We start from the raw sequence: 19,556 nt of genomic DNA on the forward strand, positions 1-19,556 counted from the left end.
AGTGGATCAATACTGACTCTTCTTTTTGTAAAAGACTGTCTGCACATTTACACACAAAACGTCAACATTTGAAGAAATAAAAGTGAAAAACTCTCACACACTGACTTACGGCATCTATTTATTTAATGATTTGTTGTTAAAACCATTAAAATGTTTTCATTTTTTTGCTCATAGTGGAGTATACAGATATTCAGTTTTTTGTTCGCACACTCTGAATAAATTCCTTGTATGTGAAAGCGTAATTGGCTGATTCGGATTCTGGTTCTGATTCAGGAATGCAGGCCACGGGACTTCATGATTGGCTGTATTGGGGTGAGCGGAAAAACCAAGTGGAACGTTCTGGACGGAGTGGTCAGACGGCTTTTTAAAGTAAGCACATCATTACATATATCGGATCAAAACCTTCATCTCCAAAATGGTATATTTACAGGAGAAGAAAAAGCAAGACAGACATTACATGAGGCAAACAAATAAAGTGAAAAGAAAGACAATCCAAACATTAAAAAAATAATCAACCGAACAATAAACCATATAACAGTATACCAAACAAAGAAAGTAAAAAAAAATTAAAAATACAGTAGTCTACTGTAGTAATCTGTGTCAGTAATACCTAGATTATATTGCTTTGCTTTATAGAAGAACTTGTAATGGAAGTTAATGTAACAAGATTTTCTTTTTCTGAGGACCTTAGCAACCACCTGGGAAAGCATAACAAACTATGTCTTTATGTAAAAAAGTAATGGAAATGCAAAGTTTTTGCTGAACACTGATGATATATGTGCAGATCCAATTTTATATGTTTATATATTTCTTTTGTATCGCTGTCCTAAGACAACGTTGAAGCTTTTTTTTAAAAAAAAGCAATCCTTTTGTTTTTACATTTATAGACTCTAAGACTACTTTTTCTTCTCCTATACAGTTACTGTTTCAGAGATAGCAATGATATAAACAGGTATGACAGCTGGGCTGTTGTAACTGTTAAAAGCTAATTAGTCATAGTAATACTTTACCCAGACATGCTAATGTGGCTATCGCTGAATTAAAGTAAGTGAGAACCTTTTAGCACGATGTTTCACCTGTACTCCTTCATCCTCCTGACTGTAGGAGTACATCAGGCACGTAGATCCGGTCAGTCAGCTGGGACTAGGCTCAGACAGTGTGGAGGGTTATCGCATCGGGGATGTGCTGAGACCCAGCGGAGCAGACACGCCGGAACTACTTCCCTGTGGCTACCTGGTGGGAGAGAACGACACAATCAACATCTCTCTGAGAGGTAACGAAAAGGGCCTATATCAGTGTGTTCTTGATTTTAAAGTCATAGTTTGGTGAATAATCACAGCCCCACAGCCCCCCTACCCACCCCACGCTTTCTTTTGCTTTATGTGTATTGTCCAGGTGTGCGCTCTCAGTGTGTAGACGCTCTGGTGTTTGAGACGTTGATCCCTCGGCCGGTTCTGCAGCGGTACGTGTCTCTGCTGCAGGAGCACCGGCGCCTCATCCTGTCAGGCCCAAGTGGAACAGGTAAAACACACCTGGCCCAGCGGCTCGCTGAACACATCGTACTGCATGAGGGACGCACGCCCAGCGATGACAACATTGTCACATTCAACGTAGACCACAAATCCAGCAAGGTACGCCCACCACTCTGCTCACACTACAAACTCAGAATCAGAACAGAAATCGGAATCAGAATTGAAATCAAAATCTCTGCTGGAACTGGAATCAGGATCAGAATCTAAATCGGATTCAAAATCAGAAATGAAATTGGATTCAGAATCTCAATCGAAATCTGAATCAAAATAAGAATTCAAGTTGGATTGTTATCTAAATTAGACCCTAATTTTGAATTGGGGTCAAAACCACAGTGAGAATTAAAATTGGAACAGAAGTTGGAATCTGAATAAAACTCTGATATTGAATCAAAATCATAATCAAAATCAGAAAACTGAATTGGATTCAGAATCAAATTTGGAATGAAAATTTGGATGTGAATCAAAATAAGAATTGAAATTGGATTAAAATCAGAACAGTACTCTAAGTTGGTATTAGAATCTAAATCTGAAGAAACATCAGAAAATTAGAAATGAAATTGAGATTGAAATCAGAATCGAAATTGGAATCAGGATCAGAATCTAAATCGGATTCAGAATTAGAAATGAAATTGGAATCAGAATCTCAGTCGAAATTTTAATCAAAATAAGAATTCAGATTGGATTGAAATCAGAATTAAACCCTAAATTTTAATTGGAATCAGAAAGTCCAAATCAAAACTACAGTGAGAATCTAAATCAGAACTGAAATTAAAATTTGAATAAAACTAATAAAGAAATTAAATCAAAGTCATAATTAAAATAAAAAAATGGATTTGGAATCAAAATCAGAATGTGAATTAAAATAGGAATTGAATTGATTTGGAATCGGAGTATAACTCTTATTAAAATCTGAATGTACATTTTTTTCAAATCAATCAGAAATGAAATCGAGATTAAAATCAGAATCGGAATCAAAATAAGAATCAGAATTATAAATACATGAGAATGAGTTTTCCACATATAAGGATGTGTGCAGTTCACTCTCTGTCACATAGACTCTCATTCCTGTGTTCTTTCGTGCTTACATACATCCGGAAAATAAAAAGAATGTGTAAAATATTTTGTAAAATGAACAGCGCTCAGCAAAACAGTTACATACACTGAATTAAACAGTATGTTTATTAGGGTTTAAGCATGCAATGCATTGAACCCTATTGGAATTGTGAGGATTTTTAGGGTTCAAGCATGCAGTGCGTAGAACCCTATTGTTTTTGCTTGGATTTTTCTTCTTCTTCTTATTAGGGTTCAAGCATGCAATGCATTGAACCCTATTGGAATTGTCAGGGTTTTTCTTCTTATTATTTTTCTTCCCTAAAACGGAAAGCACAGCCCAAACCGTAAGTCCTAGAGACTTGAAACTTGGTCAATAGGTAGTAGTCCCTCCCGCTACTCAGGCACAAGGAATCAGCCCAGTCGGCCACAAGGGGCCACTATTGCGCAGGTCAACGCGTTTTGGCCTATAACTCCTAAAAAAAGATTTTTCCTAGACAAGACATATTTTTTTCCTGGTTTCTTGGGTCCAAACAAACAACTTTGCCATTGGGACCATTTAGCTCCGCCCACTTAGATTTTGAGCTAATTTGCATAATATGCGAAACCTACTTTTGCGAACTCGTCCTACAATTTTTGCCCGATCCCCATGTAGTTGGTGTCAAAAAATTCAGAAGAGCCTGAAGGTCAATAATTATCAAAAACATTTAGACTTTTCTAAACAACATGGCTGCCATATGCAAATGAACCCTTCTGGATAAATTCAAAATAATTCAGAATTAATTGAAAAATCTGTAACTCAAGAATCCTTCAGCCAAAAAATTTCAAACTTGACAGGCCATGTTAATAGCCCATTCTGAGGTAGCCATTCGATTTTTGTGCGCATATGTAATTAGGGGGCGGAGTTAATGCTACATGGCTGTTTCTCAGCATCTGTACATCCGATCTAGCTGAAACTTTGCAGATACCATCTGTTGGCCAGACTATAAGTGAATCCATAAGGACAATTTGATTCATTGAAGTATATGGTTGCCATCGGCCAATCAGCATTTAGCAGGCTTTTGACAGGCTTAACATTGACCAATCACCATGAAACTTAAATGATCTCTACATTTAGCCACTTTCTAACAACCAACCAAGTTTCAAAAGATTTGGCCACTGGGGGGCGCAATTCATAAAAATTAACATATTATTACATATTATTACTCTTTTATTACAAGTTAACTTGAAAATCCTTGTGTATCATATTAAGTATGTTATTCCAAACAATTTTGCCAATGCATATTTTTACAAAACTGCATAGTTTTTTGTAATCGGTAACTGTTTAAAAAGCCTACTTTTCGAACTAGTCCCTGGAGTTTGATCCAATCTTTTCGAACTTGGTGTAGAACAATTCTTTGGCATCTCTAGGTAAATAATTATCAAAAACATATTGACTTTTCTACTCAGGGTCGTGTGGATCAATCAATTAATTACAGTCACCGTGGCATTGTTAGCTTGATTAGCTATAACTTAACAGTCATTGGTCAGATCATGTCCAACCTTTAAGGACCTTTACATATTTGGACTCTAATGGTGTTTGCCAATTTTGGTCCAGATTGGCCTTTAGGGGGCGCTTTAGCACTCAAAAACACTTAAAAATCAATTAAAATGCTATTACAATGTTATTACAAGGTCGACAGATAAACAAATGGTGCCATACGACTCAGGTCACTCACCTGAACAACTTTCTAAGTACATGTTCTGTCACAAATTGTACTGTTTGTCTGGTATTTTGGCTTATTCATTCGAAGACTACATTATACGAAGGCTTATTATACAAAGGTCAAAAGGTCAATCTGACCAAAACTTGGTAAACATCTTTGGATATGGTCCCTGATCAAGAATCATACCATATTGTGGCCTTTTCACTAATTCTGACCCACTTTCACTGAACTCATACTTTACTTTAGCCCTATGTTTCAACTTTTCATCTTTCTCAACTTTACTCATATTTTTGCCTGTAACTTTTGATCAGAGTGAGACAGAGACAAAATTCCTTTTTCTGCTGATTCCTTGGGATGTACTGAACAAGTGCATCTCAGACACTTTTTGCCCCAGCCCCTTAGTTTTTGAGCTAATTTGCATAATGTGAAAAACCTATTCTTGTGAACTAGTCTCAGGATGTTTTGCCACTTATCATCAAGTTAGTATCTTAAGATTCAGAAGACACTGATCCTCAATAATTATCAAAAACATTTTGACTTTTCTACTGAGTGTATTGAAAATTAATCAATTAACTACTGCAACCATGGCATTGCTAGCTTGATTTGCTATAACTCAACAGCCATTGGTCAGATCATGTCCATTCTTGGTTGATTTGTGCAACTGAAGACTATAATGGAGGATGCCAAGTTTGGTCCAGATTGGCCTTTAGGGGGCGCTTCAGCACTCAAAAACACTTGAAAATCAATTAAAATGCTATTACAATGTTATTACAAGGTCTGCAGACAAATAATTGGGGCCATTTGACTCAGTTCAGTGACCTGAACAACTTTCTAATTACATGTTATTTGAAAATTTGTACTGCTTGTCTTTTATTTTGGTTTATTCATTCAGAGTCTACATTATACAAAGACTTATTATACAAAGGTCAAAAGGTCAGTCTACTCAAAACTTAGTTTACAGCCTCGTATATGGTCCCTGATCAATAATCTTACCATATTGAAACCTTCTGACAAATTCTGACCCACTTTCACTGAGCTCCTCACACCATTACTGCGCCTTATGAGTGCATTAGGCCTCACTGTGGCCTACATCAAATCAAAGGGTAAATATAGAACCAATCCAGTGTGCAAGTGCTACTATGTGAGAAATGCTGCCATTAGACATGTAGTTTTGACATCTATGTTGACGACCTCTTGGATGTTCTACAAACTGGTGTAGATCAGTACATATGAATGTAAACCCATAATGTGTTTAAAGACCTCTACTCATTGTTTAAGGCAACTTAAGATCTTTTGATGAACTGAGTTCCTTTCAGTTCTATTCACTCTGCTTATGAATAAGACCCACAGCTTGAGGCCTTTTTTAGAGTTAGAGTTTTTCTTATTAGGGTCCAAGCACGCAAGTGCGTAGGACCCTATTGTTTTTGTTAGAGTTTTTCTTATTAGGGTCCAAGCACGCAAATTTGAGTGTCAAGGGTCCAAGCACGCAAGTTTGAGTGTCAAAAAATTCAGGATAGGCTAAGACTCAATGATTATCCAGCACATTTTCAATTTTGTCACCAAAATGGCTGCCATATGCAAATTAATCCTTCTGGAAAAATCTAAATAATTCTTATTTAATTGAAAAATCTGTAACTCAAAAATCCTTCACCCAAAAAATTTGAAACTTGACAGGCTTGTTCCTAAAGAGACTCTGAGGTAGCCTATCCATTTTTGTGCACATTGGGCATTAGGGGGCGCTGTAAATGCTTAATGTGCCTTAATAGCTGTTTCTCAGCATCTGTACATCCGATCAAGTTGAAACTTTGCAAGTATCATCTACTAGTAAGACTTTAAGTGATTCTTTAAGGACACTTTGATATATTGAAATTTATGGCCGCCATCGGCCAATAAGCTTTCAGCAGCCATTTGACAGGCTTAGCCTTGGCCAATCCTCATGATACTTGACAGCTATCTCTATCTCACCACCTTCTAACAACCTGTGAAGTTTCAAAACATTTGGCCACTGGGGGGCGCTATTACAGAAAATCAAGTATATCTTGTACAGATTGTCATTTTTGGTCAAATAACTTAGATGACCTCATGCAGTGCAGTGCTCCAAACACTTTGGTCATTACAAGTCTATTAAAAATGTGCATACTTTTTTTTCAATCGTTAATTGTTTGAAATTAGCACTCTTCGAACTAGTCCGTGGAATTTGAAGCTACCTTCTCAAAACTGGTCTAGAAATACTCTGTAGCCTCTCTAGGTAAATAATTATCCAGCACATTTTCCATTTTTTGCTCATTGTGGTCTCCCTCCATCACTAAATCATTGCGGCCATGGCATTGCTATCTTAAATTGCTATAACCCATCAGTCCTTGGTCCAATCATCTCAAAATTTTATGTATGTTTATAAATTCAGTCTCTGATGTAGCTTGCAAAATTTGATCCTGATTGGCCAATAGGGGGAGCTTTAGCACTCAAAAACACCTAAAATCTTTAAAAATGTTGTTACAACAATACTACAAAGTTTGAATCACTTTGTATTTACATGTTATGTCATAAATTGTACTCCTTCTCTGGTATTTTGAATTATTCATTTAAAGACTACAGCTTATAATACCAAGGTCAAAAGGTCAATCTGAACAAAACTCGGTGAACATCTTTGACAAAGGTCCCTGATCAATTATCATAACATTTGAAGACCTTTGGACCAATTTGACCCACTTTCACTGAGGTCCTTTATGTTTAAAGGGCCCTTTTGGGTCCATTGGGTCTGTTTATGTCTTGCTTATCAAAGCCTTTAACATGGAGAAACAAAATACTTTGCCAAGCAACAAAGACAGAAATTTTACCATTACTCAAATATGTCTTCAAACCTTTGTAGATCAGTAAATTGAAATGTAAACATATATTAGGTTTAAAGCCCCCTGCTCCTAGTTTATGACAAATGAAGGCCTGTTAAGGAACTCAGACCTTTTTTCAGCCTCTCTGCCTCAAAGTCCCAAACTGCATTAGGCCTTATTAGGCCTTTTGGCTCAGTGCATGAGAGCTTCTTGGGCTTATGAGTGCTTGGACCCGCTCATTGCCGCTTGCGGCTATATTTATTGTTATTCTTTTTCTCCGATAAAACAAATCGCCCAGACCAAACCGTAAGTCCTAGAGACATGAAACTTGGTCAATAGGTAGTAGTCCCTCCCGCTACTCAGGTTCGCGAAATGAGCCCAATCGGCCTAAAGGTGGCGCTATTGCGCAACACAACGCGTTTGGCTCTATAATTCCTTCCCCAGATTTTTGCCAGACATGACATATTTTTTTCCTGATTCCTTGGGTCCAACAAAACAACTTTGTAATTTGGACCATTAAGCTCCGCCCACTTAGATTTTGAGCTAATTTGCATAATATGCGAAACCTACTTTTGCGAACTCGTCCTACAGTTTTCATCCAATCCTCATGTTTTTGGTGTCAAAAAATTCAGAAGAGCCTGAACCTCAATAATTATCCAGCACATTTTTAATTCTTTACTCAAAATGGCTGCCATATGCAAATTAATTTTTCTGGAAAAATCAAAATAACTCTTATTTAATTGAAAAATCTGTAACTCGAGAATCCTTCACCCAAAAAATTTGAAACTTGACAGGCTTATTCCTAAAGAGACTCTGAGGACACCTATCAATTTTTGTGCGCATAAGTCATTAGGGGGCGCTGTAAATGCTATGTAGCTGTTTCTCAGCATCCGTACATCCGATCAAGTTGAAACTTTGCAAGTACCATCTATTCCAAAGACTATAAGTGAATCGTTCAGGACACTTTGAAATATTTAAATTTGTGGCCGCCATCGGCCAATAAGCTTTCAGCAGCCATTTGACAGGCTTAGCATTGGCCAATCCTTATGATACTTGATATCTATCTCTATCTCACCACCTTCTAACAACCTGTGAAGTTTCAAAATATTTGGCCACTGGGGGGCGCTATTACAGAAAATCAAGTATATCTTGTACAGATTGTTATTTTTGGTCAAATAACTTAGATGCCCTCATGCAGTGCAGTGTTCCAAACCATTTTGTCATTTGAAGTCTATTAAAAAAGTGCTTAGTTTTTTTTCAATCGTCAAATGTTTGAAATTAGCACTTATTGAACTACTCCGTGGAATTTGAAGCTACCTTCTCAAACCTAGTCTAGAAATACTCTGTAGCCTCTCTAGGTAAATAATTATCCAGCACATTTTCCATTTTTTGCTCATTGTGGTCTCCCTCCTTCACTAAATCATTGCAGCCATAGCATTGCTAGCTTTAATTGCTATAACTCATCAGTCATTGGTCCGAACATCTCAAAACTTTAAGTTTGTTTATACATCGAGACTCTGATGTGGCTTGCAAAATTTGTTCCTAATTGGCCAATAGGGGGCGCTGTAGCACTCAAAAACACCTAAAATCTTTAAAAATGTTGTTACAACAATACTACAAAGTCTACAGATAAATAAGGTGTCATTTGATTCAGTTCACTGATCTAATTGACTTTGTAATTACATGTTATATCATAAATTGTGCTCCTTTTCTGGTATTTTGAATTATTCATGTAAAGACTACAGCTTGTAATACCAAGGTCAAAAGGTCAATCTGAACAAAACTCAATGAAAATCTTTGACAAAGGTCCCTGATCAATATTCATAACATTTGAAGACCTTTGGACCGATTTGACCCACTTTCACTGAGGTCCTTTATGCTTAAAAGGCCCTTATGGGTCCATTGGTTCTGTTTATGTCCTGCTTGTCAAAGCCTTTAACATGGAGAAACTAAATACTTTGCAAACACAACAAAGTCAGAAATGTTACCATTACTCATGTATTTCAACAAACCTTTTTAGATCAGTAAATTGAAATATAAACATATATTAGGTTTTAAAGCCAGTGCTCATAGTTCTTGACAAATGAAGGCCTGTTGATAAACTCTGATTTCTTTTCGGCCTCTCTGCCTCGAAGACCCAATATATGCGGCTATATTTATATATATATATATATATATATATATATATATATTGTTTTTGTTAGAGTTTTTTAGGGTCCAAGCACGCAAGTGCGTAGGACCCTATTGTTTTTTTAGAGTTTTTCTTCTTATTATTATTCTTCTTATTAGGGTTCAAGCACGAAGTGCGTAGAACCCTATTGGAATTGTGCGGATTTTTAGGGTCCAAGCACGCAGTGCGTAGGACCCTATTGCTTTTGCTCGGATTTTTCTTCTTCTTTTTCTTATTAGGGTTCAAGCATGCAATGCATTGAACCCTATTGGAATTGTGCGGATTTTTCTTATTATTATTATTATTATTCTTTTTCCGCCCTGAAACGGAACGCACAGCCCAAACCGTAAGTCCTAGAGACACCAAACTTGGTCTACTGGTAGTAGTCCCTCCCGCTACTCAGGCGCAAGGAATCAGCCCTGTCGGCCACAAGGGGGCGCTACAGCGCAGGCCAACGCGTTTGGTTCTATATCTCCTAAACCTGATTTTTGCCAGACTAGCCATATTTTTTTCCTGGTTCTATGGGTCCAAATAAACCTGTTGGCTATTTTGATTATTTAGCTCCGCCCACTTAGATTTTTCACAATACTGCAAAATGTGCGAAACCTACTTTTGCGAACTAGTCCTACAGTTTTTGCCCAATCCTCATCAGTTTGGTGTCAAAAAATTCAGAAGAGCCTCAAGGTCAAAAATTATCAAAAACATTTTAAGTTTTCCATACAACATGGCTGCCATATGCAAATGAACCCTTCTGGATAAATTCAAAATAATTCAGAATTAATTGAAAAATCTGTAACTCAAGAATCCTTCAGCCAAAAAATTTCAAACTTCACAGGCCATGTCACTAGCCCATTCTGAGGTAGCCATTCGATTTTTGTGTGCATAAGTAATTAGGGGGCGGAGCAACAAAAACAGGGCATTTTCTCTGCCTCTGAACATCCGATCAAGCTGAAACTTGGCATCCAGCATCCTCTCGCCAGTCTACAAGTGTGCATTGAAGGACGTTTGGATACATCGAAATTTGTGGTCGCCATCGGCCAATAAGCATTCAGCAGGCCATTTGACAGGCTTAACATTGACCAATCATGACGAAACTTGACTGGTGTCTATATGTAGCCACTTTCTAACAAGCAGTCGAGTTTCAAAAGATTTGACCACTGGAGGGCGCTATTTCAAAAAATTACATATTATTACATGTTATTACAATATTATTACAATTTTCACCTACAGCCTATTGTAGTACATTGGGACAAACAATTTTGCCTATACATGTTTATTAAAAATCTGTATCGTTTTTTTGTAATAGATAAATGTTTCAAAACATTAACCTGCAGGAGGGCCCGTACTGCTGTTGCGTGCTTGAACCCGCTCATTGCCGCTTGCGGCTATATTTAGGGTTCAAGCACGAAGTGCGTAGAACCCTATTGGAATTGTGCGGATTTTTCTTCTTCTTATTATTATTATTATTAGGGTTCAAGCATGCAATGCATTGAACCCTATTGGAATTGTGAGAATTTTTCTTATTATTATTATTATTATTCTTTTTCCGCCCTGAAACGGAACGCACAGCCCAAACCGTAAGTCCTAGAGACACCAAACTTGGTCAATAGGTAGTAGTCCCTCCCGCTACTCAGGCGCAAGAAATCAGCCCAGTCGACCACAAGGGGGCGCTACAGCGTAGGCCAACGTGTTTGGGTCTATATCTCCTAAACCAGATTTTTGCCAGACAAGCCATATTTTTTTCCTGGTTCTATGGGTCCAAATAAACCTTTTGGCTATTTTGATTATTTAGCTCCGCCCACTTAGATTTTTCGCAATACTGCAAAATGTGCGAAACCTACTTTTGCGAACTAGTCCTCCAACTTTTGCCCAATCCTCATCCATTTGGTGTAAAAAAATTCTGAAGAGCCTCAAGGTCAATAATTATCAAAAACATTTTAAGTTTTCCATACAGCATGGCTGCCATATGCAAATGAACCCTTCTGGATAAATTCAAAATAATTCAGAATTAATTGAAAAATCTGTAACTCAAGAATCCTTCAGCCAAAAAATTTCAAACTTCACAGGCCATGTCAGTAGCCCATTCTGAGGTAGCCATTCGAATTTTGTGTGCATAAGTAATTAGGGGGCGGAGCAACAAAAACAGGGCATTTTCTCTGCAGCCGTACAACCTATCAAGCTCAAACTTTGCATCCAGCATCATTGGGGCAGATTACAAGTGCGACTGTAAGGACATTTGGATACATTGAAATTTGTGGTCGCCATCGGCCAATAAGCATTCAGCAGGCCATTTGACAGGCTTAACATTGACCAATCATGACCAAACTTGACTGGTGTCTATATGTAGCCACTTTCTAACAACCAGTCGAATTTCAAAAGATTTGACCACTGGGTGGCGCTATTTCAAAAAATTTCATATTATTACATGTTATTACAATATTATTACAATTTTCGCCTACAGCCTATTGTACTACCATGTGACAAACAATTTTGCCAATACATGTTCATTAAAAATCTGTATCGTTTTTTTGTAATAGATAAATGTTTCAAAACCCTACTTTTCGAACTAGTCTCTGGATTTTGATCCAATCTTTTCAAAATTGGTCTAGAACAATTCTTTGGCCTCTCTACGTAAATAATTATCAAAAACATTTGAACTTTTCTACTCAGGGTCATGTGGATCAATCAATTATTTCCTGCATACGTGGCATTGTTAGCTCAATTAGCTATAACTCACCAGTCACTGGTCAGATCATGTCCAAACTTTGAGGATTTATACATATTGAGATTCTAATGGAGTAGACCAATTTTGGTCCACATTGGCCTTTGGGTGTGCCTTAGCACTCAAAAACATTGAAAAATCAATTAAATTGCTATTACAATGTTATTACAAGGTCCAGATATAAACAATTGGTGTCATGTGACTCAGTCCACTACGATGAACAACTTTCTAATTACATGCTATGTCAAAAATTGCACTGCTTGTCTTTTATTTTGACTTATTCATTCAAAGATTTCACTATACAAAGACTTAGTATATAAAGGCTTGAGGCCTGTTTAGGCCTAATATAATAGAAGACTTGAGGCCTTTTTAGGCCTAATGGGTGAAACCAAAAGCTTGAGGCCTTTTTAGGCTAAACCTGCAGGAGGGCCTGTACTGTTGTTGTGTGCTTGAACCCGCTCATTGCCGCTTGCGGCTATATTTATTATTCTTTTTCTCCTGAAAAACGTGTTGTGGAGAACAGACCGTCAGGCCTAGAGGCACCAAACTTGGTGGCTAGATGTAGTTTGTGTGCATCTCGCCAGGCAACAAAAATGACCCCGATTGGCCAAAGGGGGGCGCTATAGAGCATCAAAACACATTTTGCCTTATAACTTCTACACCATGATGTCTAGAGACAACATTCTTTTTTTGCCTGATTTCTTGGGTCAAGCCAAACAACTTTGCAATTTGGACCATTTAGCTCCGCCCACTTAGATTTTTTGCTAATTTGCATAATATGCAAAACCTACTTTTGCGAACTAGTTCTAGGGTTTTCACTCAATCCTCATGTGTCTGGCATCAAAAAATTCAGAGGAGTCTGACCCTCAATAATTATCAAAAAAATGTTGACTTTTATAAACAATATGGCTGCCATATGCTAATGAACCCTTCTGAAATAGCTCATAATTCATTTAAAACTCTATAAGTGGAGAATGCTTCTGCCTTAAATATTGAAACTTGACATGCACATTTAAGACCAGATTCTGTGGTAGCATATCAATTTTGGTGGGCATACGTCATTAGGGGGCGGGGCAATTGCCAGTTAACTGTTTCTCAGCATCCGTGCATCCGATTGAGCTGAAACTTGGCATGTAGCATCTACTAGACAGACTATAAGTGAATCTTGAAGGACAATTTGATTCATTTAAATTTATGGCCGCCATCAGCCAATCAGCATTCAGCAGGCTTTTGACCGGCTTAACATTGACCAATCATGACGAAACTTGAATGGTGTCTACATGTAGCCCCTTTCTAACAACCAGTGAAGTTTCAACAGATTTCGCCACTGGGGGGCGCTATTCATAAAAAATTATATATTATTACATGATATGAACATATTATTACTATTTTTGACCCATGCTCTGTATGAATCTTATGTAGTACAGTATGCCAAACAATTTTACCATTGCATGTTTATTATAAAAATGCATAGTTTTTTTGTATTCATTAACTGTTTGAAAACCATGCTTTTCGAACTAGTCTCTGAGTTTTGATGCAAACTTCTCGAATTTGGTCTAGAAATACTCTGTCGCCTGACTAGGTAAATAATTATCAAAAAAATATTGACTTTTTCACTCGACCTTGTGTTGCTCCATCAATACATCACTGCGGCCATGGCATAGCCAGCTTGATTTGCTATAACTCATCAGTCTTTGGTTGTATCATCTGAAAACCTTGAGCACTTATATATAATTTCAAATTTCAAAAATGTACATATTATTACATGTTATTACAATATTATTACAATTTCCACGTACAGCCTATTATAATACAGTGTGACAAACAATTTTGCCTATACATGTTTATTAAAAATCTGTATAGTTTTTTTGTAATCGATAAATGTTTGAAAACCCTACTTTTCGAACTAGTCTCTGGATTTTGATCCAATCTTATCAAAGTTGGACTAGAACAATTCTTTGGCATCTGTAGGTGAATAATTATCAAAAACATTTTGACATTTCTACTCAGGGCCATGTGAATTAATCACCAAATTCCTGCATACGTGGCATTGTTAGCTTGGTTAGCTATAACTCAACATTCATTGGTCAGATCATGTTCAAACTTTGAGTATTTATACAAATTGAGATTCTAATGGAGTATGCCAAGTTTGGTCCAGATTGGCCTTTGGGGGTCCTTCAGCACTCAAAAACACTGAAAAATCAATAAAAATGCCATTACAATGTTATTACAAGGCCCACATATAAACAATTGGTGCCATGTGACTCAGTCCACTAAGATGAACAACTTTCTAATTACATGTTATGTCAAAAATTGCACTGCTTGTCTTTTATTTAGGCTTATTCATTCAAAGATTTCACTATACAAAGACTTACTATACAAAGGCTTGAGGCCTTTTTAGGCCTAATATAATAAAAGGCTTGAGGCCTTTTTAGGCCTAATGGGCGAAACAAAAAGCTTGAGGCCTTTTTAGGCCTAATGGGCTAAACCAGAAGCTTGAGGCCTTTTTAGGCCTAATGGGCTAAACCTGCAGAAGAGCCCGTACTGCTGTTGCATGCTTGAAACCGCTCATTGCCGCTCGCAGCTATATTGTTTTTATTGTTTCTCTCTGTAGGAGTTGAGGCAGTATTTAGCTGCAGTAGTGGAACAGTGTTCTGCAGGGCCAGACGCTGAAGCTCCTCTGGTTCTAATCCTCGATAGTCTGCACCACATCAGCTCTCTGGGGGAAATATTCAACGGCCTGCTCAACTACAAATACCAGCACTGGTGAGACACACGCACACTCAGACATCAGGCAGTGTATTCATAACCATTTCATGTAATAGCTTTTTGTCAGGGAGCTTTTAGAGGTGGACGTCTGGTTCCTATCACCACCACTGTGAACTATTCTGACTCTGTAAGTTTCTCTAGAATGGAGTGTTTCGCACCAAACCACTCTGAATGACTCTGTTTACATCTTAACCACTTGATTATGCGGAAAATAGTAAAAATCGGTGGAGTTCCCCTTTAACGGAACTGTTTGCTTAGAAAAGAGACATAGACACACACTGTCACATGTCTGTGTTTTATAAAAACAAACTTCTCTCCATGACATCACCACACAGAGCTGAGAGAAAACACTTACTGTCACGCAAACACACACACACAGATACACCAATCATATTTTGGTGTATCTGTGTGCTATTTTGTGCCCAGATTTGGATTAGTTAGAGTGGGTTTGTGTTTGGTGACCATCAGAAGAAAGATTAGGGCTAGGAGTGAACTACCTCAATTTTCCATTGCTTTTCAAGTGGCATTGTTTTCCTTTGCTCTCAATAAAAGAGCATTTTTCAAACAGAAATTATGGCCTCATCTGACTCTTCTTCTTCATGACATTAAATTATGTATATATTGAAGATCCACGCATCTGTGGCTTCACATCATGTATCAGCCACTATCAGATCACTCTGTCCAAGGGTTCGCTGTGTATACATAACTGGTCACTTTATCAGAAACCCCTCACTTCAAGCTCTACCTTTGTTTATGCCCATTTATTGATGCACATGTTTCTTTTCTCTCTGTTTGCAGTCCATACATCATCGGCACTATGAGTCAGGCCACATCATCATCTCCAAACCTGCAGCTCCACCACAACTTCAGGTGATCTCTCTCCTCCAAAACAACAGACTCTCTTTGTGCAGTGTTTTTTTTACAGCACTGAGGATAAAAGAGTGTATGATGTTTAAAAAGTGCAGTTTAGGAGCGGCTGCTCACCTCGTCACAGGCATCGGTGTTGAGATTCACATTCTGCATCAGCTGTTCTACCACAGAATGACCACCAAGTGGCACCAGCTCAGGTTAACCCAGGTTAAACCTAGATCACTTCTAAATGTAAAGGGCTCAGATTTTATGACCTGAGACTTGAGCTGAATCCTGTCCCAACAAGCCCAATAATAATAATAATAAATATAGCCGCAAGCGGCAATGAGCGGGTCCAAGCACGCATAAGCCCAAGAAACTCTCATGCACTTTAAGCCTAATAGGCCTAATAAGGCCTAACGCACTTTGGGCCTTCGAGGCAGAGAGGCCGAAAAGAAATCAGAGTTTATCAACAGGCCTTCATTTGTCAAGAACTATGAGCACGGGCTTTAAAACCTAATATATGTTTATATTTCAATTTACTGATCTACAAAGGTTTGTAGAAATACATGAGTAATGGTAACATTTCTGACTTTGTTGTGTTTGCAAAGTATTTAGTTTCTCCATGTTAAAGGCTTTGACAAGCAGGACATAAACAGAACCAATGGACCCATAAGGGCCTTTTAAGCATAAAGGACCTCAGTGAAAGTGGGTCAAATCGGTCCAAAGGTCTTCAAATGTTATGAATATTGATCAGGGACCTTTGTCAAAGATTTTCATTGAGTTTTGTTCAGATTGACCTTTTGACCTTGGTATTACAAGCTGTAGTCTTTACATGAATAATTCAAAATACCAGAAAAGGAGCACAATTTATGATATAACATGTAATTACAAAGTCAATTAGATCAGTGAACTGAATCAAATGACACCTCTTATTTATCTGTAGACTTTGTAGTATTGTTGTAACAACATTTTTAAAGATTTTAGGTGTTTTTGAGTGCTAAAGCGCCCCCTATTGGCCAATCAGGAACAAATTTTGCAAGCCACATCAGAGTCTCAATGTATAAACAAACTTAAAGTTTTGAGATGTTCGGACCAAGGACTGATGAGTTATAGCAATTTAAGCTAGCAATGCTATGGCTGCAATGATTTAGTGAAGGAGGGAGACCACAATGAGCAAAAAATGGAAAATGTGCTGGATAATTATTTACCTAGAGAGGCTACAGAGTATTTCTAGACTAGGTTTGAGAAGGTAGCTTCAAATTCCACGGAGTAGTTCGAAAAGTGCTAATTTCAAACATTTGAGGATTGAAAAAAAACTAAGCACTTTTTTAATAGACTTCAAATGACAAAATGGTTTGGAACACTGCACTGCATGAGGGCATCTAAGTTATTTGACCAAAAATGACAATCTGTACAAGATATACTTGATTTTCTGTAATAGCGCCCCCCAGTGGCCAAATATTTTGAAACTTCACAGGTTGTTAGAAGGTGGTGAGATAGAGATAGATATCAAGTATCATAAGGATTGGCCAATGCTAAGCCTGTCAAATGGCTGCTGAAAGCTTATTGGCCGATGGCGGCCACAAATTTAAATATTTCAAAGTGTCCTGAAAGATTCACTTATAGTCTTTGGAATAGATGGTACTTGCAAAGTTTCAACTTGATCGGATGTACGGATGCTGAGAAACAGCTACATAGCATTTACAGCGCCCCCTAATGACTTATGCGCACAAAAATTGATAGGTGTCCTCAGAGTCTCTTTAGGAATAAGCCTGTCAAGTTTCAAATTTTTTGGGTGAAGGATTCTCGAGTTACAGATTTTTCAATTAAATAAGAATTATTTAGATTTTTCCAGAAGGATTAATTTGCATATGGCAGCCATTTTGAGTAAAGAATTAAAAATGTGCTGGATAATTATTGAGGTTCAGGCTCTTCTGAATTTTTTGACACCAAAAACATGAGGATTGGATGAAAACTGTAGGACTAGTTCGCAAAAGTAGGTTTCGCATATTATGCAAATTAGCTCAAAATCTAAGTGGGCGGAGCTTAATGGTCCAAATTACAAAGTGGTTTTGTTGGACCCAAGGAATCAGGAAAAAAATATGTCATGTCTGGCAAAAATCTGGGGAAGGAATTATGGAGCCAAACGCGTTGTGTTGCGCAATAGTGCCACCTTTAGGCCGATTGGGCTCATTTCGCGAACCTGAGTAGCGGGAGGGACTACTACCTATTGACCAAGTTTCATGTCTCTAGGACTTACGGTTTGGTCTGGGCGATTCGTTTTATCGGAGAAAAAGAATAATAAGAAGAAGAAGAAATATAGCCTCAAGCGGCAATGAGCGGGTCCAAGCACGCATAAGCCCAAGAAGCTCTCATGCACTTTGAGCCAAAAGCCCTAATAAGGCCTAATGCAGTTTGGGACTTTGAGGCAGAGAGGCTGAAAAAAGGTCTGAGTTCCTCAACAGGCCTTCATTTGTCATGAATTAGGAGCAGGGGGCTTTAAACCTAATGTATGTTTATATTTCAAGTTACTGATCTCCAATGGTTTGAAGAAATATTTGAGTAATGGTAAAAATTTCTGTCTTTGTTGTGTTTGCAAAGTATTTTGTTTCTCCATGTTAAAGGCTTTGATAAGCAGGACATAAACAGACCCAATGGACCCATAAGGGCCCTTTAAGCATAAAGGACCTCAGTGAAAGTGGGTCAAAATTGGTCCAAAGGTCTTCAAGTGTTATGAAAATTGATCAGGGACCTTTGTCAAAGATGTTCACCGAGTTTTGTTCAGATTGACCATTTGACCTTGGTATTACAAGCTGTAGTCTTTAAATGAATAATTCAAAATACCAGAGAAGGAGTACAATTTATGACATAACATGTAATTACAAAGTGATTCAGACCAGTGAACTGAATCAAATGACACCTCTTATTTATCTGTAGACTTTGTAGTATTGTTGTAACAACATTTTTTTAAGATTTTAGGGGTTTTTGAGTGCTAAAGCGCCCCCTATTGGCCATTCAGGATCAAATTTTGCAAGCTACATCAGAGTCTCAATTTATAAAAATACTTACAATTTTGAGATGATCGGACCAAGGACTGATGAGTTATAGCAATTAAAGCTAGCAATGCTATGGCCGCAATGATTTAGTGAAGGAGGGAGACCACAATGAGCAAAAAATGGAAAATGTGCTGGATAATTATTTACCTAGAGAGGCTACAGAGTATTTCTAGACCAGATTTGAGAAGGTAGCTTCAAATTCCACAGACTAGTTCGAAAAGTGCTAATTTCAAACATTTGAGGATTGAAAAAAAACTAAGCACTTTTTTAATAGACTTCAAATGACAAAATGGTTTGGAACACTGCACTGCATGAGGGCATCTAAGTTATTTGACCAAAAATGACAATCTGTACAAGATATACTTGATTTTCTGTAATAGCGCCCCCCAGTGGCCAAATGTTTTGAAACTTCGCAGGTTGTTAGAAGGTGGTGAGATAGAGATAGCTGTCAAGTATCATGAGGATTGGCCAATGCTAAGCCTGTCAAATGGCTGCTGAAAGCTTATTGGCCGATGGCGGCCACAAATTTAAATATTTCAAAGTGTCCTGAAAGATTCACTTATAGTCTTTGGAATAGATGGTACTTGCAAAGTTTCAACTTGATCGGATGTACGGATGCTGAGAAACAGCTACATAGCATTTACAGCGCCCCCTAATGACTTATGCGCACAAAAATTGATAGGTGTCCTCAGAGTCTCTTTAGGAATAAGCCTGTCAAGTTTCAAATTTTTTGGGTGAAGGATTCTCGAGTTACAGATTTTTCAATTAAATAAGAATTATTTAGATTTTTCCAGAAGGATTAATTTGCATATGGCAGCCATTTTGAGTAAAGAATTAAAAATGTGCTGGATAATTATTGAGGTTCAGGCTC

At 37.7% G+C, this 19,556-nt stretch overlaps 1 protein-coding gene across 1 annotated transcript in view; it reads left to right on the forward strand.

Annotated features, from left to right (window-relative positions):
• The window catches only part of nav2a (neuron navigator 2a), a 343,940-nt gene that overhangs the window by 282,851 nt on the left and 41,533 nt on the right, over positions 1–19,556 (forward strand). Inside the window, exons 29-33 of the mRNA XM_036587379.1 lie at positions 274–369; positions 1,105–1,273; positions 1,396–1,631; positions 14,623–14,774; positions 15,576–15,647. Coding sequence (XP_036443272.1) covers positions 274–369; positions 1,105–1,273; positions 1,396–1,631; positions 14,623–14,774; positions 15,576–15,647 — 725 coding nt within the window. The remainder of the gene's footprint in view (positions 1–273; positions 370–1,104; positions 1,274–1,395; positions 1,632–14,622; positions 14,775–15,575; positions 15,648–19,556) is intronic.

Source organism: Colossoma macropomum, unplaced genomic scaffold (assembly GCF_904425465.1).
Source record: "Colossoma macropomum unplaced genomic scaffold, Colossoma_macropomum, whole genome shotgun sequence".
NCBI classification, from domain to species: domain Eukaryota; kingdom Metazoa; phylum Chordata; class Actinopteri; order Characiformes; family Serrasalmidae; genus Colossoma; species Colossoma macropomum.